This window comes from Pipra filicauda, unplaced genomic scaffold (assembly GCF_003945595.2).
Source record: "Pipra filicauda isolate LSUMZ 115617 unplaced genomic scaffold, ASM394559v2 scaffold370_size807399_pilon, whole genome shotgun sequence".
Taxonomy (NCBI): domain Eukaryota; kingdom Metazoa; phylum Chordata; class Aves; order Passeriformes; family Pipridae; genus Pipra; species Pipra filicauda.
This window is the reverse complement of record NW_024104499.1, coordinates 294,733-314,581: the sequence shown is the minus strand read 5'-3', so window position 1 is coordinate 314,581 and position 19,849 is coordinate 294,733. Positions and strand designations below refer to the sequence as shown.

Here is a 19,849-nt window from a genome sequence, read left to right as displayed (position 1 = left end):
CCCCGGGGGGGCAGAAATGGCTGGTGGTGGAGGGAAACTGAGGCACGGGGCAGCTGGGAGCCCACAACCCCAGCGTGGGAGCCAGGACATGGGGCGTCACAGCAGGTAAGGGGACACGGGGACAGGCCACCCTCTCTGCATCTCACAGCCCCAGGACTCCCTCAGACACCCCCCCCATCAAGCCCCAGGAGTGCCCAGCCCATCCCAGCCTCAGCAGGACCTTTATTGGGTGCCAGCATGAGCCCCAACACCCCCATCCATTGGTTCCCCCAACACCCACAGCCCCGCAGGGGGCAGAGGGGACCCTACAGCAGCAGGGAGAAGGCACCGGTCGACCCCTCCATGGGGGGACGTTGGACACGCCAAACACCCACCTCCTGGAGCCGAGCACCCCACCAGCCCCCCACCCAAGGCCCCTTGTCCCTGACACCAGTGGCACGCAGGCCCCAGGTGAAGGCTCCACCATAAATAAGCATTTAAATTAATTAAATTAATCTGCACCCCCAAAGGGCCCCGGCAGACCCCGAGGCCAAGCACCCCTGGGTGCCCCCACCCGGGGGGGCTGCGGGGACGAGCCCCCGCGCCAGCGCTAAGGCACAGGACAGGGCTGCCGAGTAAAAAGGACATTAAAAAAAAAGGGGGGGGGAATTAAATATCTGTGAGGGGGTCCAGGGGAGGGAGGAGGCAACACGGGCCCCCAAAGGCTCCCATTCCCTGCGAGGAGGGTCCCGGGACCCCCAGGATCAGCCCCTTGGCAGGGCCCTCGTCCGAGTGATGAGGGAATTAAGGGAAAGAGAAAGTCCAAGGCAGGGGCTCCTGCCCCGCCTCACCCCCACAGGCCCGCTGGGAGGGAGGACCCCCCACCCCTAAAGTCCCCTCCAAGTCCTTGGTAGCTTCAGTGCGTTGGTAGAAAAGGTGCTGGGGGCTCCCTGCGCCCCCCCAGAGCTGCCCCTGCCCCGGGGACCCGCGGCCCAGCGCGGCCCCCCAGCCCTGCTGGCTCCGGCAGCCCCGGGGCGCGGTGACGGCGGTGACCAGGACACTCTGCCCTCGGGCAGCGACCAGGACACTCTGCCCTCGGCCGTGTCCCCTCACGGCGGGCGCTGGCGTCCCCTCGCAGCGGGGGGTGACATCCCTGCCGCCCTCAGAAGTAGGTGAGGTTCTTGACCAGTCCCAGCTCCAGCATCCGCTTGATGGCCACGGCCTCGTGCGACACGTTGTGCTCTGACGCCTGCGGGACGGGGAGCAGGGGGTGACACCGGGGACGAGGGGCCACGCACTTTCCTCTCGCCCCTCCCAGCCCTCCAGCTTGCCCACCTCACCAGTGGGAGCTGAGCCCCCCAAAAAGAGGGACAGAACCCTCCCCACCCGATCCCCCTGGCCACGAGCCCTTCTCCTCACACGTAAACACACGGGGGTGGATCCAGCTCTCCACGCCTCCAAAGACACTGGGCTAGAGGGATAAGTTGGATGGTGACCATCCAACAGTGGGCTTCAACACCCATCGTGGGAGGGGAGCAAGAGGTCTCCATGGGAGGAGGCTCCCACATCACTCAGCATCACAGCACTGCTCTCCTGGGCTGCCATCCCCCATCCCAGGGGAAAAAGAGGGGGGAGCGTGGACAAAATTGTGGGGCAGACACTTACGGCCATGGACTTGAGCGTGACCTGTTCGTAGTAGTGGATGGTTTGCTTCTTGTTGCCCGAGTCGGGGTAGCCAAAGCCCGCGATGTGCACCAGGTCGCAGAAGTGCAGTGCCAGGGTGATGGCCAAGAGCCCCGTGGTGGGCTTCTGGGGGACAAGGGCAGAGAGCCACGGCCTTCAGGGAGACGCACAGGGACAGGCTGTTCCCCCCTCAGGGGGCGCAGGGGGGACCCCACCCCTTACCTGTTTGACCTTCCGTGGTTGCTTCATGGGGAGGTTGAGCACTTTAGCAGCAGTTACTTCCATGTAGTAAGGGTTCAGGACGCGCACTTGCTCCGGGTTAGCATCCCAGATCAACGGGGGCTGCTTCCAAAACCCCTTCCGAACCTGCAAGAGGACAGAGATGTCCCCAGGGGTAGGATGGTATGAGGACTGGACTCCAGAGCAGCCAGCGAGGGGTCGGACTCGCTTCCCCACCACGCTCACCCTCTTCTTGTCGTTGAGGATGGCCTCCATCCACTGGAAGTCCATGGGCTTGAAGGGCACCAGCACCAGCAGCGTGTCGGGGTTGTTCTCCGTCCGGGGGTCGAAGTGGGCCGACTCCGGGTAGAAGAGGCGCATGGTGGTCTTGGAGCCCACGTCCTGCTCATAACCATGGACCGGGGCGTTGTTCAGCCTTGGGTGGGGGGACACGGGGACATCACAGGGGTCAGCCCCCGCCACGGGTGGCACCGGGGAGGGAGCGGTGGCACAGAGCCAGGGCCGTACCTGATCACCACGTCGTAGGTGTTGATGGTGTCGCCCATGGAGCTGTTGCGGAGCCGGTGGCCGTTGCCCACCACCGCACACCTCCGGCACTTCAGGCTGCGAGAGAAAGCTCCGTCTCAACCAGACCTGCTCCAAAACCGGGGTGGTTTTAACCCCCAGAGGGGGTTTAACCCCACATTGCCCAGTCTTCAAACCTTCCCGCGCTCCGTCCACCACCCCTGGGTTGCAGAGGTTCATTTTGCCAAATCCCGGGCCCACAACAGATGAATTCCACCCCTCACGAGAAAAAGACAAAGAGAGGAAAGCCCCTAAACCCACCCCGGTGTTACCTCTGGATGCTCTCGGGCAGGGAGTAGTGGGTGATGGACAGCAAGCGCAGGAGGACGTCTTCTGCAAAGCAAGGGCCAGCAGAAGGTGAGGAAGGCAGCTCCTGCCTGGCACAAGGCCCGGGGTGCTGCCCCATCCCTGCCGGATTTCCTCCTGCCGTTAATCCCAGCTCCGGGTGGATAATCCATGGCTGGGTTTTAGTAAAGCCTGGCCCACCCTAAACCCTTTTAGAGGGCCCAAACACACCCAGAGCAAGGAGATACCAGCTGCAGAGTCTAAAAATCAAGCAAATAACTTGTTGGGGGGGGGTGAACAGTCTCCAAAAAGCAACCTGCAGCAGCTTTTCAGAGGGAAGCTGAAACCCCGGGGAGTGGCAGCAGGACAGACAGACAGACAGACCCACGGAGCACTGCCAGCACTCACCACTTCCCTTGGTGCCGTAGGGCAGCTCGTAGAGCGACGGTGTCTTCACCCAAAAATAGTCCTTCAGCTGCAAGAAGAGCGGGTGGTCCCTCGTGTAGCTGCCGAGGAGCAAAGGGTCGGTGAGACCGGGATGAGGGGGAGGCACAGGGAGGGGGGTCCTGGCTCTGCATCCCCCCACTCCCTCCTCCCAGCCCCAAAACTCACTTCCCAATGAGCTGCGCCGCTTTCTTTTCCACCTCCCCAAGGGGACACGTCGTCTTGTTTTCTTGGACGGGGAAATAAAAGCTGTAAGGGAAGGGGTTAATTAAATCAAATGATGCCCGTTCCTCTGCACCCCCCTCCTGGCAGAGGGAGGTTCCAGCACCCCACGGTGAGATTCAAGCCATCCACTGCCTTGGATGTTTATCTGCTGGGCTTGCAGCCTTGCATCGGAAGAGGTCTCTCTTGCCCTGCTCATGGACCTCTCTGCTTTCCCCATCTCCGTCAGCATCACTGGCACGGGGAGGAGAGTGGGGTTTTCCCATCCTCCCGGGCTCAGGAAAACACCGGCATTCACCAAAAACCCCGCAGAGCCCGACCACCACCACACACCGAGGAGGAAACCTCGTGTCGTGCCCCCACCCTCCGGCAGCAGCCGAGGATGCTGCCACCTCCCCGCTCCCCCGGGATCCAGCCAGACCATGCTCCTGCATCCCCGTGCAGGACGGGAGGGAGGATGCCACCTCCTGGGAGTGAAGGAAAGGGCGGGAGGTCCTTTAAACTTGAATGAAAGGCACTCACAGCTGTGTGTACCTGTCTTCCCGGTAGATCGAGTACCAAACCATCACCAGAAACAGCGCCAGCACCCCGAGTATCTTCCCTCCTGCGTGCCCAGAGGGGAGGGGGAGAGAAAAAACACCGTCAAGCCGGTACCCTGGGGTTTGGATGATGGGATGTGGGGTCCCACAGCCCTCTGGGGATGTCCCAGTAGATCCAGGCCGGCAGAGCTTTGATGGGGAGCGGCCGGGGTTTGGTTGACACCGTGCTCCCGAGAGCAGCAGTTGTGAGACAGAGCCAGGTGATTTTGTCCTGGTTCCAAAAGCCACAATGACATTTCTGTTTCCGCCTTCTGTCAACAGCTGGGCAAACATCTCTCTTTCCGGGTGCCTCACCCCATTTTTGTACCACAAAGTTCCAGGTGCCTGAACCCGGAGGTTCAAGGACCCCAAAACCACCTTCCCTGCCAGGACTTTGCCTGTGATACCCCAGCACTCCATCACCCAGCTGGAGCTGCAGCGAAGCAGCATCCAACCCCCAAAAGCCAGATTTCCACATGCAAATCCCCCAGTCCCCCCACCCCTGCCTGGACAGAGGGAGATGGGACTCACGAGACTTGTTGATCATTTTTATGAGCAGGAAGGGGATCAGGCGAGGGCCGGAGCTCTCATCGTGGCTGGTCACCTGCAGCGGGAAAACAGGGAATGGCACTGGCTGAGGGCAAAACCCACAGGAGCCGCTCCAAAACCCCATCCAAGAGGCATTCCCCCCTGCCTGCCCATTTGTGACGGTGCGAGGGTTCCCCAAGGGATTTATTTATTTAGATCCGCATTTCTGCGCTGCCAAAGGGTTGGTTTGTAGAGTTTATCAAAGCCAGGCAAGCCCCCGCGCTTCCTGAGGAGCTTCAGCCCTACAGGTTAAAGGACAAAGAAAAAAAAAAAGGAATTAAAGAGGAAAAAGGAGCCCTCAGTGGTGGTGATTTTAAGCCCAGCTTAAGCATCCACCTGGCACCAGCAGCTACAAAGCCCAACGTGCCACCGCCGCCACCGAGCCAGGCAGAAAGGGCAGGAGCAGCCGAGGGGGGTCAAACCAAAGAGCATCACGAACTCCAGGAACCTCCAACGCCTTCGATTCCTCCATCCCGGCCCCGGGAAGGGGGTGCCCCGAGCTCAGTCCCCGCGCAAACACCGGCGGGGGAAGCGGCGCGACTTTGGTCTTCCTCCGAAACCTCTCGCTCCTGGAATAAGGAGCAAAGAGCCCTGATCGGAGCCATCCCGGGATCGGCCCAGCCCATCCCACCAGCACACGGCAAGGATGGAAGATTAACTTACCAGCAGGGAGAAGCTTAGGGGCACATGGGAGGCTTTGCTCCCGGGAGCGGATTCTGCTCTAAGCCCGGCTCAGAGGTGGGCTTGGCTTTGCCACCCCGTAACTGAGCTCCTCCCTGCTCCGAAATGTGTCTGCTGTGAGGGAGGAAGGAGTGTTACATGCCAGCCAAGGGCAAAGGAGCACACCCGGGCTGGCGAATCAGCTCCTCTCCATCATCGAGGGATTAGTCACCTGAGGAGGGGGGTCACCCACCTGACATCCCTCCCTGCACCTCCCTCACACCCCTTCCTGCTTAACGAAGCACCGCTAATGAACCTGGCACCTGCCTGGCAGAGCCACGGCCTCACCCGGCCAAGAGGGAGTCAAGAGCAGCAGTTTTGGGGGCAAAAATGTATCAAGAATGAGAAGAAACGAGACCCAAGAGGGTCCCACGAGAGTCAGGCTCTTCCCTTCCTTGTCACGGACTTCTGAAGTTAAAAGGGCAGGAAGGGCAATTAAAAGGGAATTAAGGACAATTAAACTGTGCTAGAAGCAGAGGGATGGGACATCAGGCAAGGAAAACTGTCCATTTGACAGCAGAGAGATGGGGACAGAGACAGGGTGGTCCCCTGGGAAAGCACTTGTCTGCCCTGAAATGCTTCTCCTTGGTAAAACATGGATAATCATGACCCACCATCACCTGGGGTCCCCAGAAAGGGGAAGCAAAACCCCCCCATCCCCAATTTACACCCCAGCTCTCATCCTGCATCTGTATTTCTGGCTCAACAAGCCCTCCTGCCTGGAAAGATGAAACCCATGACTGGATCTTCAAGGATGGGAGCACATAGGGAGAAGGAGCTGGGGGGTCTCACCCCTTTGAATGTAACGATTTCTTGGGAAAAGTAAAATTAGGGGCAAGTGAAAAGCAGCTTGTGCTTCCTGGGGGTTTTTGTTCTACGCAAAACTGGCCATGAAAGCCCCAAGGGGGAAATCCACCCCACAGCTGGAGGCTGGTGATGCTTCTGGGGGGCCTGAGCACCCCTCTTCATCCAGGGCTGGGATGCTGCTGGGCATCAGGACCCAAATTTAGCACTAAATTCACCCCCCAGCTCCCTCCTTGGGTGCCAAAACACCCCACCGAGCCCGTTTCACCCCTCCCCACTGGGAAAATCCGCTCTCCCCGCAGTGTTTGCCTTTACATACCAGCTTTTTTTTAATTGTTTTGTTGGGTTTTTTTTGAAGGCTTTATGATCTTTTCTCAGGCTTGTACGCACAAGCTGGGCCCGATGCAAAATTTATCTAAGGCAAACACGGCTAATAATCCCCGGGGTGAAGGAGCACTGTTTGGTGAAGCGTTCAGGGAATGCGGAGCAAAACAGAGCACACCCAGCTGCCCCCGCGCCCGTGGTGCCTCTGGAATGAGTTCAAGCTCGGCCCTACCAGATCCACAGCCCAAAACAGAGCAGCTGCCAACAGTGGGAAAGTCTGAACACCCTGAGCCAGCGCTCTGGCTCCTCAGAGGGCTGCTGGGGGCAGCTATGCTGGTCCCCACAGCATTCCCAGTCCTGCAGTGTCCTCAGATCCCACAGTATCCCTGTCCCATCACAGCATTCTCAGAGCTCCCCATGGCAACTCTGGTCTTACAGCATCCTCAAAGCCCTCTTGCAGCAACCCCAGTCCTGCAATATCCCTGGTCCTGCAGCATCCCTGTCCCATCACAGCATCCTCAGAGCCCCCCCAGCATCCTCAGAGCCCCCAAAGCGTCCCTGTCCCATCACAGCATTCTCAGAGCCCCCACAGTGTCCCTGTCCCATCACAGCATCCTCAGAGCCCCCAAAGCGTCCCTGTCCCATCACAGCATTCTCAGAGCCCCCACAGCATCCTCAGAGCCCCCACAGTGTCCCTGTCCCATCACAGCATTCTCAGAGCCCCCACAGTGTCCCTGTCCCATCACAGCATCCTCAGAGCCCCCACAGTGTCCCTGTCCCATCACAGCATCCTCAGAGCCCCCACAGTGTCCCTGTCCCATCACAGCATTCTCAGAGCCCCCACAGTGTCCCTGTCCCACCACAGCATCCTCAGAGCCCCCAAAGTGTCCCTGTCCCATCACAGCATTCTCAGAGACCCCCACAGTGTCCCTGTCCCACCACAGCATCCTCAGAGACCCCCACAGTGTCTCTGTCCCATCACAGTATCCTCGGAGCCCCTGCACCATCCTTGTCCCATCACAGGGTCCTTGGAGCCCCCCCAGCATCTGCCAGGTCCCCCAGCAGAGACCTCTCATCACAACATCCTCTCTAGATCCCCCACCACAGCATCCCAATCCAGCAGGGAGAGACTCCAAGCTCGTCCCTCTCACGGGTGGGATCCAGCACGGCTCCCCGGGGTCGGTCCAGGGCATCGCCTGCCCCACCAAGCCCCAGAGCTGAGGGGAAAGTCCAGGCTGGATTCAGCTCCCCACACCTGGGAGAAGCGACTGGAAAAGCCCCTCTTTGATGTTGGCACCCCCACAGCTCCTGGGCTGGGGATTATCACTGCACAAAGGACTCAAAAGCCTTTCCCCACCCTGTGTTCCAGGAAAGCCCCACCCCGGGATGCTGCAGAGGCAGCTCACAGCCAAACCTCATGGAGTTTCCCTGTCTCCCTCCAACCTGGAGAGGGATTTTGCCTGGCAATTTTTTACCATGTCCCCTGGGAGATGCCAGCAACACCCTGAGGGGCTGACCCTCCTGCTGGGAGAGGACCTCAGAAGAGCTCATCCCTGTATTTCCATCCATCCATCCTTCCATCCATCCATCCCTCAACCTCAACAGCTCCAGCATTTCTGGATTTAAGTCATGCCAATCCACAGAGTGGCAGCAGGAATTTAAAGGGAAATTAAAGCCACGGAACAAGAACAAAGGTGGGGGGTGGTTATAAATCCCCCCAGCCCATCCCGACATGGATGGATGGTGATCCCAGGCACCCACTGCCATCCCAGCAAAGCACCGTGGACCAGCAGGCCATGCAGCAAAAGCTCTTAGTACTTTTATGTTTCCATGGTAACCCCTGGATTGGGGAAAAGCGTGACACGAGGCAAGGACACCTCTCCTGTGCTCCCACCATCCCATCCCACGTGTCCATGGGACACAGAGCCACCCACTGCCTGGTCCAGATTCCCTGGGCGAGAAGGAAGCTCAGTGGAGAACAAGCATCTCCAACAGTTTATCCCAAAAAAACATGCATTTATTTTTAACTGGAGGAGTGTTGGATTGTGCCCGAGGAAGGGATGCACCAGCAGTCCCTGGGTATTCACTCTCAGCAGTGGGAACCACTGGGAGGGAGACAGACAGACAGACAGGACAGCACAGACCCCTCCGACCCCAGCCAGACCGTCTCTCCCGAGCTTTCCAGGCACATGGAGCTTTCAGGAACCAGCAGGGCAGATCCCACATTCCACTGCGGACAACACCCAGGATCGACCCCCAGGGAAGCAGTTTACAGCCCTGGGATCTTCCAAGCCCCCATCCCACGGGATTTCTGCCCAGTAGGGCAGGGATTGCCGGAGGAGCCTCGGCAGATGCCGACGTACCCCCCACGTCAACCCAGTCCTGCCCCGGCACAGCCACCGCCTGCCAGAGCCTGAGCACAACCTGGGAGGCGGCCGGGGGCGATCCTGCAGGGAAAGAAAGGATCCAGCCAACTCCGGGCACTGCCTGCGCTTGGCAGATCATCAAAGGCACCCAAATCCCCAGCCTGGCATCCCAAACCTTCCTCGCCCCGGCTGCTGCGAGCTCCAGGTGCCTGGGGAACTTTTTTTCCAAGCTGGGAGGAAAACTGAGACCCACAGCGGGGAGAAAATCCTTGTGGGATTACAACAACCGCCGTCACAAGCCCGAAAGGCAGCAGGGTCTGGATTTCAGCCCCCTCCAAGGGACGCTTCATGGGATGGGGATTCCAGGAGGGAAACAGGGATACTGAAAGGGGACCAGGGATACTGGGAAGGGACAAGGGATGCCAAAAACCAGCAGGGCAGAGCGACAGCAAGAGCAGGAGCTGCAAGTGCAGCAAGCTGGGGGGAGGCAGAGGATCATGAGGACACAGCACTGCAAAAATCAATCCCGCTGGACAGTGGGCACAGCCCCATGGAGGGCACAGAGCCAGCCCAGCCCGTGCACTGATACCCACATTTATCCTATTTTAAGAGCCCTGCGAGTCACTTTAAAGGAATCTTAATTGCCCTCTTCACGGAGAGGCAGCGCTGTTTCCTTGGTCCGTGGTATCCCAGGCACACAATAACCCGGCCAGAGATTTAAGATAGAGGAGAACAACCCCTCGCTGGCATGTGAGCCTTAACAAAACACTCACCCGTGACCAGGCTGCAATTCTGAAACTGGCAACAGCGAGTAAGCTCAGGTACAGCCAGTCTTTCCATGGTGGCAGGTCCCCAGGATAAACCTGGGCTGCTTCTGCCTTCTGTGGCACTGTTGGTTTTAATGTACTCCAGAGCCAAAACCCGATTCAGGCCAGTGCTGCCTCCACCCTATCCTCTCCCCCTATTTATTTTTTAATCCTTGCAGCAGAAAAAACACAGGGTGGGACCCAAGTGCCTTCCTACAGCCCCAAAACACTGACTGTGTGGGTACACCTGAGCATCCCACAGCTCTGGGGTAACCCCATGGAGCTACAGGGCTCCACCTCGGGGAGTTCAGCTACAGTGTTATAGGTTATATATCATTATTTATATTATATACGTTTAATCACTCTTTAATACTTAAAAAAAATGAAAATAAAGACCCTTTCCTGCTGGATGCACTCCAGAGGTTATGGCTGAGCTGCTGGAAGCGAGCGGAATCACTCACAGGGGAACAACCCCCTGCTAAGGAGATGAGGGTGGACCCCTGGCAGAGATGATGGGATCTCATCCCTGAGCCCCCACCACCGACCCAGACACCCCCTCCTCCCACCTGCCCCACCCTGTCCCCATCTGCTGCCACCTCAGTGCCGTGTTTACTCTCCGGTGTCTCCATCCTCAGGGATCATCCAGGGATGCAGGCGGCAATGGCGAGAGCAGCATTGGCTTTGGCAGCTTTGAACCCCACATTTTGGGCTAAATTCCCCCCAAAAAGCGGCAGAAAGGTGGGAGGCAGCGAGCTGGGGATGCAGGCAAGGTGTAGGCAGGAGGCTGGCAGCCTCTCCCCACTCCCCCAGGAGCAGCAGGCAGAGCATCCAACAGGGAGCACCTGCTCCCTTACAGTCCCGGGAGGGAAAAACTAAACTGTGGAGATGCTTCAGCCCATCCCCAACCCAAACTCAAGCAAAGACCCATCCAAATCCAGCTCACCAGGGAAAAGGGGTGGGTTCTCAAGCCCCAGGGCTGAGTTAGCCCGTGGTCTGCTCCCATCCCTAGTGGCTTTTGCCTCCGGGAGTCCCCTCCTGGGGGCTCAGAAGCTGCCTGCAGTCACCACCCCCTTTGTAAGGCTCGCTTAGCACCTTAACCCTCCATCTGTGGTTTCCCCTCTGCTTCCTGTTTTGCACTAAATTTGGAGGAGGAGAACCCCCAGAGCAACCCCACAGCTCAAAGCTCACATCTGTCAGCCCCGAATCCCCCGGGGATCTTGTCTGCTCCTTTCTCCCATGTTAATGATCATGGAGAAAGATTCCAGAAAATAACTCCCTCCATCACCTTGCACCCCCATTAACTCACACCGGGAGGAGGATTCCTGTCTCAGGGAGACCTTTTCCTGCATCCCCAGCAGTGGGAGAGGCTGACACTGGTCCCGTCAGGGCAGGGATAAGCTGGCAGCAGGTCACGGTTACTTACGGTCCGTCCTCTCGGTCCAGGCGGAGCAGGCAGGAGCTCGGCGGGATCTACGGGGCCGTCCTCTCTTCCCCTAGGAAAGGGAAAAGGGAGAACATCCTCAGGGCTACGGCCACCCACACTGGCAGCACACAAGGGATGCTTCGCTTCGCAGCCATCCGCCTTTGGAGCGTCCACGGATCCTTCTGGATCCCCAGCCAGGGCAGCTCGGAGCACCGATGGGGAGCCAGCCCTAGAGGAGCAGGAGCAGGGCCTTGACGAGCCACCACCGTCACAAAGGAGTCTGTGCTCTCCAGAAAGCCACCCACCTCCCACCCACCTCCGCAGGCACCGGCAGCACCGGGGCTGGGCTCCGGCGCCTCTTAAGGAGGAGGCGTGGCAGAGCAGAGCAGAGCAGAGCACAGACCTCGCCGCAGGTTTCCCCAGCACCTCCTGGCCTTTCCCACCGAAATCCCCCTCCCTGACTCACTCGGACTTTTAGGAAGGCCCCAGGAGATGGAGTGATGCCCTTTATCCCAGAAAAAGGGGGATGCAGCCCTGCTGTGCAGCTCTCCTGCCTTCCCACACGGAGAACACTGCTTAATCCCACATCTCCACCATCTTCTCCCCAAAAACTTTCCAAACTGCACATCCCCACCTGGCAGTGTAATATCCTCACGATTTGAGGAAGGAAAAGCCCTGCTGAGAAGCTGCCACGCACAGAAACCCTCCTGCCACAGTGCTGCTCAGAGAAAGCCTCTCTGCAGGGGCAGCCACTCTACATCCCGAGTAACTATCCCAGATACCAAGGGGCAAGGTGGGCTGAGGGGGAAAAGGAGCCATCCAGGTGGAGGGAGCGGGATAATGAGCGAGCCAGGTGACACAAGCCCACCACTATCCCAGTTAGTCCCTGGGATAAACCGCACGAGGAAGAACCTCAATCCCGTTCAGCGCAAAAAAACAGTGACACAGGTGAGGAAGACAAGGCTCACTCCCAGCTGCTGCTCGAGCCCTGGCAGGGAAGGTGCTTCCTAGGGGAAACTCTGAAAGGCCAGAGGTTTCCTTACCTCTTCATCTCCTCCAGCTAGGAAAAGCAGAGATGAGAAGTGCAAGCCTTCCCCACAGCAAGCTTTGCTCTTAATATCCCATTAAAATAACATCCCATGCAAGAGATGGGGAAGGAAACCACTTCTTCTGGATACTTCTCTGCAGGGACCAGGCTTTCTGTCCATGTCCCGGGATGACAGGGATGGCTCCATCCTGGCATCACCCATTCCCTCTCCACTCAAAGAGCATCTGCTTCCTCCTTCCATCATCTGCCTCGGGGAGTGATTAACCCAGAGGGCTCAGGACAATCAGCAGCCAAACCAGCTGCACTTGGGGTCACAGAATTCACCTTCTGGCACCAGAGTCAGCCCTGAATCCACTGGAGCATCTGACATCGCTGCCAACAAGGAGCCTTTTGATTTAGAGCCATGAATTGTAGGATCCACTAATGAGGTTAAACCCTCCCTGGGGAGCTCCTGGATGAGGATGCTCGGAGCTGCCTGGGGGTGGGCAGGGGGATCCCAGGAGGATCCTGCAGCCCCACATGAGCAGGAGACTGTGGTACCTTAAAGCACATCGGCCCGGCCGGGAGGATCTGAGGTCTTGCCCCAAGCTGGTCTTTCCAGCTCGACTGGAAGAGCCAGGAGCTGGATCGCTGCTGGTCTTCCTGGGATTGTTTTCCAGCCTCCCAGGTGGTCTCCCCGCCATTGGCCGATGCAATCGGCCGTTCCCAGCCCAAGGTCCAGAAAAATCCCATCACGGATCCGGCATCCGACAGGTCAGGAACCGCCGTCTCCGCCACTCGCCGCGGGCGGCTCAACCCATCCGGCAGCTGATCCCGGCAGGAAATGAATGTCCCAGAGCCCTTGAGAAACCCTAAACAAGCTGGATTTCGCCCCTTTCCCTCTCCAGGTATGCTGTCGGCCTCAATTTCCCGCCCTGCCTATCAGTTTAATCGTTTAAATGATGATTCCCAAACTTGAGGGGGGAAAGGGCACCGTGTGCCCGCTCCCTGACATCTCCCTCCGGGATGCTCATGGCTTTGGGCAAAAGAAAATGAAAACATTCCTTCCCCTGTCAAAGACTAAAGCCAGCCAGGATTTTTGAGGGGCTCAGCCCTGGTGTAGGAGCATCCCTGTGGGAAGACAGGTATTCCCCAGGCAGGAGGGGACACAAGCAGGGCAGGGATGAGCCACCAAATCCCTCCTGTCATCATCCTCCCCCTCCAGGACCAAACCCCCGGGGGCTGTTAAAATAGAGGAGGGGGAGATGGAGACAGAGTCTGTGCCCCTTCCACCCCCAGACCTGAAGCGAGGCAGCCGTCCGTCCGTCCGTCCGTCGGAGCTCCATCGCCGGCGCCAACCTCCCTCGGTTAAAATTACCTCCCGAGGGGGGAGAGAGCAAAAGCCGGGCTGGGAGGGGAATAAAAGCCAGGTGAGCTCATCCTCCTCCAGAGAAAACGTCTCCACTTGGCATGAGCAAGGTGTTTCCAAGCCCGGCACATCCCTCACGTCACCCCGATCGCTGTTGCCCCGGGACCAGCAGCTTATTCACTCAGCAAGCATTTAGTGGGAGATAATCCAGCCGCTTCCCAACCATCCTTTGGCCGAGCCAAAGGTGTAATTCCAGTGTGGGATGCGATTTTTGGGAAGAGGTTTCCCTAATGGTCATCCCAGCGGATGCTCCCTGGCCAGGAGAGAACGGAAGAGCCGCCACCAGCAGAACCTCCACCTCAATTGTAGCTTTTCAATTCTATTAATAATTTACTGAATTTATTAAACTACTTTATTAAAAATAAAATAATATAATAGACCTATATCCTATCAAATCCCTGGGAATAGGAAGAAAAGCAAGGCAAAGCTGCCCAGCCAAGCCGGATTATCCAAAGCAGCGACCGACCTAAAAATAAACCACTGCTATTTAAGGATGAGCCTCCCACAATGAACCCCCCACCAAAAAAAGATAAAAGGAAAAAATAGACATGTTTCCAATCTGGGGTGTTGAGCATCACCCACCAGAACAAAAAAAAAAAAAAACAAAACCCTATTTTGGGTTTATTTCCTAGCAAAAGTCTGTACTTCCAAGAGAACAGCATCACCAGGCTTAAAGCCGCTGATTTCCAGACACCCCATGCAAATAAATAATTAAGATTTAAAGCTGCGTTTGCATAATACAGATAATCTGTCGATTTAACTTGTAAATGCAGGGGGAATTAAGCAGCGACGTTGTTAATTAGGCAGCAAAGGGGCCTGGGAAGCCCCAGCTCCACGGTGGATGCTGACGGACCACGAGGATGCTGAAGAAGCTGAACGTGCTGGGGGATGCAGGGCTTTGGCAGTGGGACCAGCTGTTGGGGCAGGTGCCGTGGTGTGACCACCAAAACCTTGTGTTCATCCATATTTTAGCTGAACAATCCCCTCCAGCTCCTCCAGCCCTTCAGCAGGAGCTGCCCGGCCCTTCCCGCCCTCGAGGGCTGCCATCACCCCCCTCCGAGAAAAAAGGCAGTGGGAAAAGAGCCCGGGGTAAGATTTCTGAGGACAAATCACATGTTCAGTTGCATAAAGAGCCGGCTCTGACAGCCGGGCTCTCGGCTCCCCCACCCCAAACACCGGACCCCGCCCGGGAGCAAAACCTGTTGAGCCCGAATGTGCCTGAACAGACAGTTCTTTGTGATTTTTTTTTTTCCTTCTCTTTTTCCGTTTGGAAGCGGCCGCTGGTGATCGCACAGGGATGGGCCCGAGGACTTCCCAGCCCTTGGCACCGCTCCTGACTCCTTGTTCGGAGGCAGCACCGCGTTTAACCCCTAAAGCCCCTCTCTCCCTTTCATTTCTGGCACCATCCCCCTTCCCACACCCTGCTCCTGTTCAGTCCTGCATCCTCCCAATCCACCTGCATCCCTCCTCTCTGCATTTTTCTCCCTTATTTCTCACTTTCTACCTTATTTTTCCTCTCGATGCTTCGGAACTCTCCTCCATTCCCAACCCAGACAGGTCTGATCCATCCTCATGCTGTAAAATCCCACCCCATAAACCCCATGCCAGGGGGTTGGACGAGCCCAACAGCCACAGAGCTGCCAGGATGGGGATTTAATCCACATCCAAGGGTGTTTCAGTATCCCCTGTGGGAATGCTGGGCTGGCAGTGTGCACACAGCATCAGCAAAGCCCCAGAGCAGAGTTTAAGCCTCCTCAACTCTCGCTCAGCACCCTCCTGTCTCAGTTTCCCTCCACTTGGGGCTCAGGGAAGCTCTGCCCATTGACAACGCAGGCAGAGAGACTCTGAACTCCATCCCAGCTCACGCATCTGTACTTTAAAAGAAATTAAAAAACCACCCGATGTCGCAAGAGGCTCCAACCCTGCCGGGGGATCCACCCCAGGGCTCCTCGGGCAAGGCCACGGGGCGAGTCCCAACCTCCTGCCGCTGGCATCGGCCTCTGCTTAAAACATTAAGGCTCGGCTGACTCAGCCTGGCCGGATATCGGGATGTTGAATCCAGCCGGGAAAACTTGGTCGGGCTGGGGGAGACATTTTGCAAAGGGGAAGAGCCGGAGCAGGAACGGCATCTGGAAGCGATTGGAGGCGAGGAGCCTCTCCCAGGCGCAGCAGGGAATTCCAACGGCGTGAGCTCAGGTTAAAGCCTCCTTCACAGACCCGGGATTAAAGAGGAGAACCAAACTGCAGCACATTTATAGATTTTTAAACCTGCAAATAACGAAGGGAAGGGAGCCAGCTCCCTGCTCGGTCCTACATGGACACAGCTTCGTGATTTCGGGTCATTCTGATTTACAATTAAAAAAAAAACCAAGCAGCTAAATTCTGAAAAGGAGGAGAAATCTCTCCGTGGATTTGTGGATCTAATTTCAGGTGTCGTGTCCTGAGTCCTCCTTTGGCACTGCCTTGTTTCACCCCTGCACCTTCCATCCCCTGGGGCTCCTGTATCCCACCTCCGAGCATCCCTCACCATCATGGGCTGCATCCCACGATGGTCCTGGAGCGGCAGCAAACCCAGGAGCATCCCAGCATCCTTGGGATGGCATGGAAGAGCCGATGGACGATGCCAGCCTAGCTTGGGCAGAGTGGTTCTCCACAAGGAACCTCTTCCAGTCATCCCTGAGCCGAGGGACACGGAGCAGCAGCACCCACGGGTGGTCCAACCCGCCTCCACTGGACATTCCCATAGAGCAATTTATGGCAGGGCAGGATTCACACGGGATGGGCAGAACCCAGCCCCGCTGTGCCCCACCTCGCTCCCCCAAATTGCTGCTCCGACCCCAAAGCAGGAGCTCACCCACATCCTGCCCGACTCCAGCGCTCCCACCCACCTTCCCGGCGGTGTGGCCGTCCCCATCCCGCGCCGATCCGCGCCCCGGCGCAGCCGGACCAGCCGGGAGCAGCGTCCCCCCACGCTGCCAGCGCTGCAGCCCGGAGGTCTCCGGCAGGCAAAGCACATCCTGGAGAGCAGCCGCAGCCTGCGCCAGCCCGAAACCACTCCGAGCATCCGCCAGTCCCAAGGAAAACCAGGAGGGAGGGTGGCTCCTTCGGTTTTTCCGTTCCCCGACAGCCAAATCCCTTTTTCCTTCCTCCAAGGACACTTTCCAGCCTGACCCTGGTCACATGCAAAGGGTCAGCAGCTGGAAAGGCAAGAGATGAGCAAATACTGGGGGCTTTTCCTCTTCCTTTCCAAGAAGACACAGGGTTTTCCTAGAAAAACCTCGATAAACATGAGGATTGCAGCAGGAGGAGGGAGAAGTGCGAAAGGAGAGTGAGTGGAACTTAAGAAACACCGAAAAAGAGAACCAGAAGTTGCAACAAGCAGCGTGAAAGTATCAAATCATTTCCTTTCCTCCCTGCAAAGCCAAAACTGCTCGTGCGACTGCTCCTGGCACCAGCGTACGAGGGGGGTCCCAGCCTGGGATGGGGGCCCAGAGGGATCCAGGTGAATCCAGGACACCAACCTCTGCAGGAGAGGGACCACATCCCTGCTCCTCACAGAGTCCTCAGGCTACACCCAGAGCAAACAACCAAAAGGGGGAAAATAACATAAAACAAATCTTTTTTTTTATTTATTTTTTTTTTCTAAAGCCCAATAGGGAAAGTTGTGGAGAAACAGACTCCGTGCTGCCAGCCTGAATCAGCTCTGGAATATTCAAAGCTAAAGCAATGGGGCCATCACTTTATCCAAGAGAATAAGCAACAGAATACATGGGATTTAGAGATATTGCCAAATAATTAATTAGCAGGACTCAACCTGAGAGTTGCTGCCAGCTGAAAACCCCTGGAAACAGGCGTGGGGAGGGCCCTGGTCTCAGCATTCCCACGTCCTGCAGTCTGGCATCCACCTCTGATGTTGGTTGCAAGGATGGGGATGACACAAGCTATTAAAGTACAGGCTTGGAGATGCCAGTATGTCTGTTCCAGAGTTTAGAATTATTTTAAAGGGATGTTTTCACTCCAGGGGTGGGTTTCCCCTCCAGGGTGGGCTGGGGAGCAGGAGGATGCTCCAATCTCAGCTCTGAAAAGCACTCTCTGGAAGGCACCCTACATGGCAGATCTCCATGGTGGACATCCCTCAAAATCAGTGTGCACACACAGTTCCTCCTCTTATATTTACATTTTCAAAGGCCTTATTCCTTTGTGGAATTCAGTGCCTTGCTGGAGCAGCTGCTGTTAACTCCCTGCCCGGAGCTGGAGGAGCGAGAAACCCTCTAATGATGTAGATAATTAAGGACAGGGATTAGGGAGAGACCAGCAAAGTGTGGATCCCATCCGTGAACGTGAGGAGGTCTTTAGAGGCTGGACTCATCGTTAGGAGCCGGGGCAGGAAGAGGACACTCAAACCATCAGTTCTATCACTGATCCAGGGTTCTGCCCTGCCCGAGGTGTCCGTCCCATGGAAAGCCTCGGCAGAAGCAGCTGGTAAAGCCTGGGCAATCCCTCTTCTCCACCACCTGCCTCCAAGAGCAGTCAGGGGTAGAGCCCAGCAGAGAAGACAGGGAAATTCAGTAGAGCTTCCCCAAAAACTCCACCACAAGACTTTAATTAGCTCATCTTGCCAACAGACGGGGATCGGAGTCGCCGAGCAGCCGGCACCAACCCCCCGGGCATCACCCTCCTGTCCCGGTGGGAGAGACACATCCCATGCCCCGAGTCTGAGCTGAGGAGCACAAAAAGCCCCTGGAGGAAGGTTTTCCCTTTGTTCTCCACTCCCCAGAACAATAAAACCCCACCAGCTCACCCTGCAAAGACCTGACATGGAAAGCTCAACTGGGAACGGTCCAGCTGGTCCTTTTCCTGCTGTCTCAGGGCAAGCATCCTCCTCTCTCCCTGGGAACAAGCCTGTCCTGTGGGAGAACAGGGCTCCAGGCACACATCATGGGTTGGGATAGGGTTTCTCCTGCACCAACATGCCCAGATCCCGCTCCCAGCAGCTCTGTCCACACCAGGACTGGGTGGGGGATCAGCAGGGACCCCTCCTACCCCTTTGGGATCACCAGGCTACCAGAGCACACCCATCGACCAGGCAGAGGATGCTCAGGGATGGGGGAAAAAAAGGCTCAGACCACTTAATAAATCCTCCTCAGCCCGCTGTTCTGTGGCGAGAGAGAGCGTCCTGAGCCACACACGGGGCACGTCCTCCCCTCCCAGGGCCTCCGGGAGGATTTTCCCTTCCTTACGGCGGCTCCCGGGCATTCCCACCACACAGACTCGCCGAAACGAGCCCCCCTGGCGCTAAGGGGAGATGCCAGACCCTCTCTTCCCAGGGTTCTCGGGGTGGGATCGCCTTCCTCGGGAGCGGCCGCAGGCAGGAGCGGTGCCGAAGGCCGGCTTTTCCCGGCGAGACGAAGGGTTTTGTTTTGCCGGGAACGGGGCGGCAGCAGATGGAAGGGCACCGGGAGAGCGGGGGTTTTCCTCTCGCCGCTGCCCACGCTCGCTTCAGGCATTGATTAAGCGCGTTAATTAGAAAAATCACCATAATAATTATTAGAAAACCCCAAAACACAGAAATAAAGCCACTCTCTCCCTTTCCGATGTGCCGCGCTCGCCGGGACAGCGATGCCGAAGGTTTGGGATGCCCCGGTGGGGGTCCGAGCTGGGTTAACGGGGGTCCCCCCCGTATCCCCGACCTGAACCCCCCAAACCAGCCCTGCCCGGGCGCTGCCGAGCGGGCAGCGCTCCCTGCCCTGCCCTGCGCCCTCCCAGCGCGGGATCCCCCCCAACCCAACCCCTCCAGCCCTCCCAAAAACCACTGAGGTTTTGCTTCCCCCCCTCCCCTTTTTTTTTTTTGCTCAACACCCCTCGACTCGCAAACACGCTTTGGAGACGCGGACCCGGGGGGGCCCGGGGGGACACGAGGGGACACGAGGGGACTCGGGGGGACTCGGGGGGACGCGGGGGGACACGGGGGGACCCCCGGGCTGCGGACTCACCATGGGGCGGCGCGGGGGGGTCGGTGCGGCGGGAGGATGCGGGGGGTGGGTGCGGGATGCGGGGCTGGCCCGGAGGGGCGGGCGGGGGGCGGACACGCTTGCGCACAGCGCGGGATGGGCGGTGGAGGGAGGAGGAGGAGGAGGAGGAAGGAGAGAGGGAAGAGCATCCCGGGAGCTGCAGGCGCCCGGTCCCCGCATCCCCGGCACGGGAGAGATGGGGGAGGACAACCCCCCCTTCCCCTTGCCCTGCGGACCCCAAAAATCATAGCGCTGGGGGCAGCCCCTTCCCCAGCGAAATGCCCCAAAATTGGGTCACAGCAAATTTTTAGGGGCGGGCAAAGCTTTTCCCAGCAGGTCACTGAGTCAGGGGTTTG

General features: G+C 57.8%; 1 protein-coding gene across 3 annotated transcripts; it reads right to left on the bottom strand.

The window, feature by feature from the left end:
• Positions 1-202: 202 nt before the first annotated feature.
• On the bottom strand, positions 203-19,513 carry ST3GAL4 (ST3 beta-galactoside alpha-2,3-sialyltransferase 4). Of its 3 annotated transcripts, none has more exons than XM_027710768.2 (12): positions 19,476-19,513; positions 11,027-11,096; positions 4,527-4,599; positions 3,940-4,021; positions 3,364-3,444; positions 3,160-3,257; positions 2,739-2,799; positions 2,410-2,505; positions 2,128-2,317; positions 1,885-2,028; positions 1,645-1,788; positions 203-1,228 (listed from the first exon to the last, which is right to left on the bottom strand). In XM_027710768.2, the coding sequence occupies exons 3-12, from the start codon at positions 4,540-4,542 to the stop codon at positions 1,142-1,144; spliced, it is 999 nt and encodes a 332-aa protein (XP_027566569.1). In that variant the 5' UTR covers positions 4,543-4,599; positions 11,027-11,096; positions 19,476-19,513; the 3' UTR covers positions 203-1,141. The 3 variants fall into 3 exon arrangements, with proteins under 3 accessions (XP_027566569.1, XP_039240683.1, XP_027566568.1); XM_039384749.1 differs by lacking the exon at positions 19,476-19,513 and adding an exon at positions 16,371-16,384; XM_027710767.2 differs by lacking the exon at positions 19,476-19,513 and having other exon boundaries at positions 3,952-4,021; positions 11,027-11,268.
• Between the last annotated feature and the right edge of the window lie 336 nt (positions 19,514-19,849).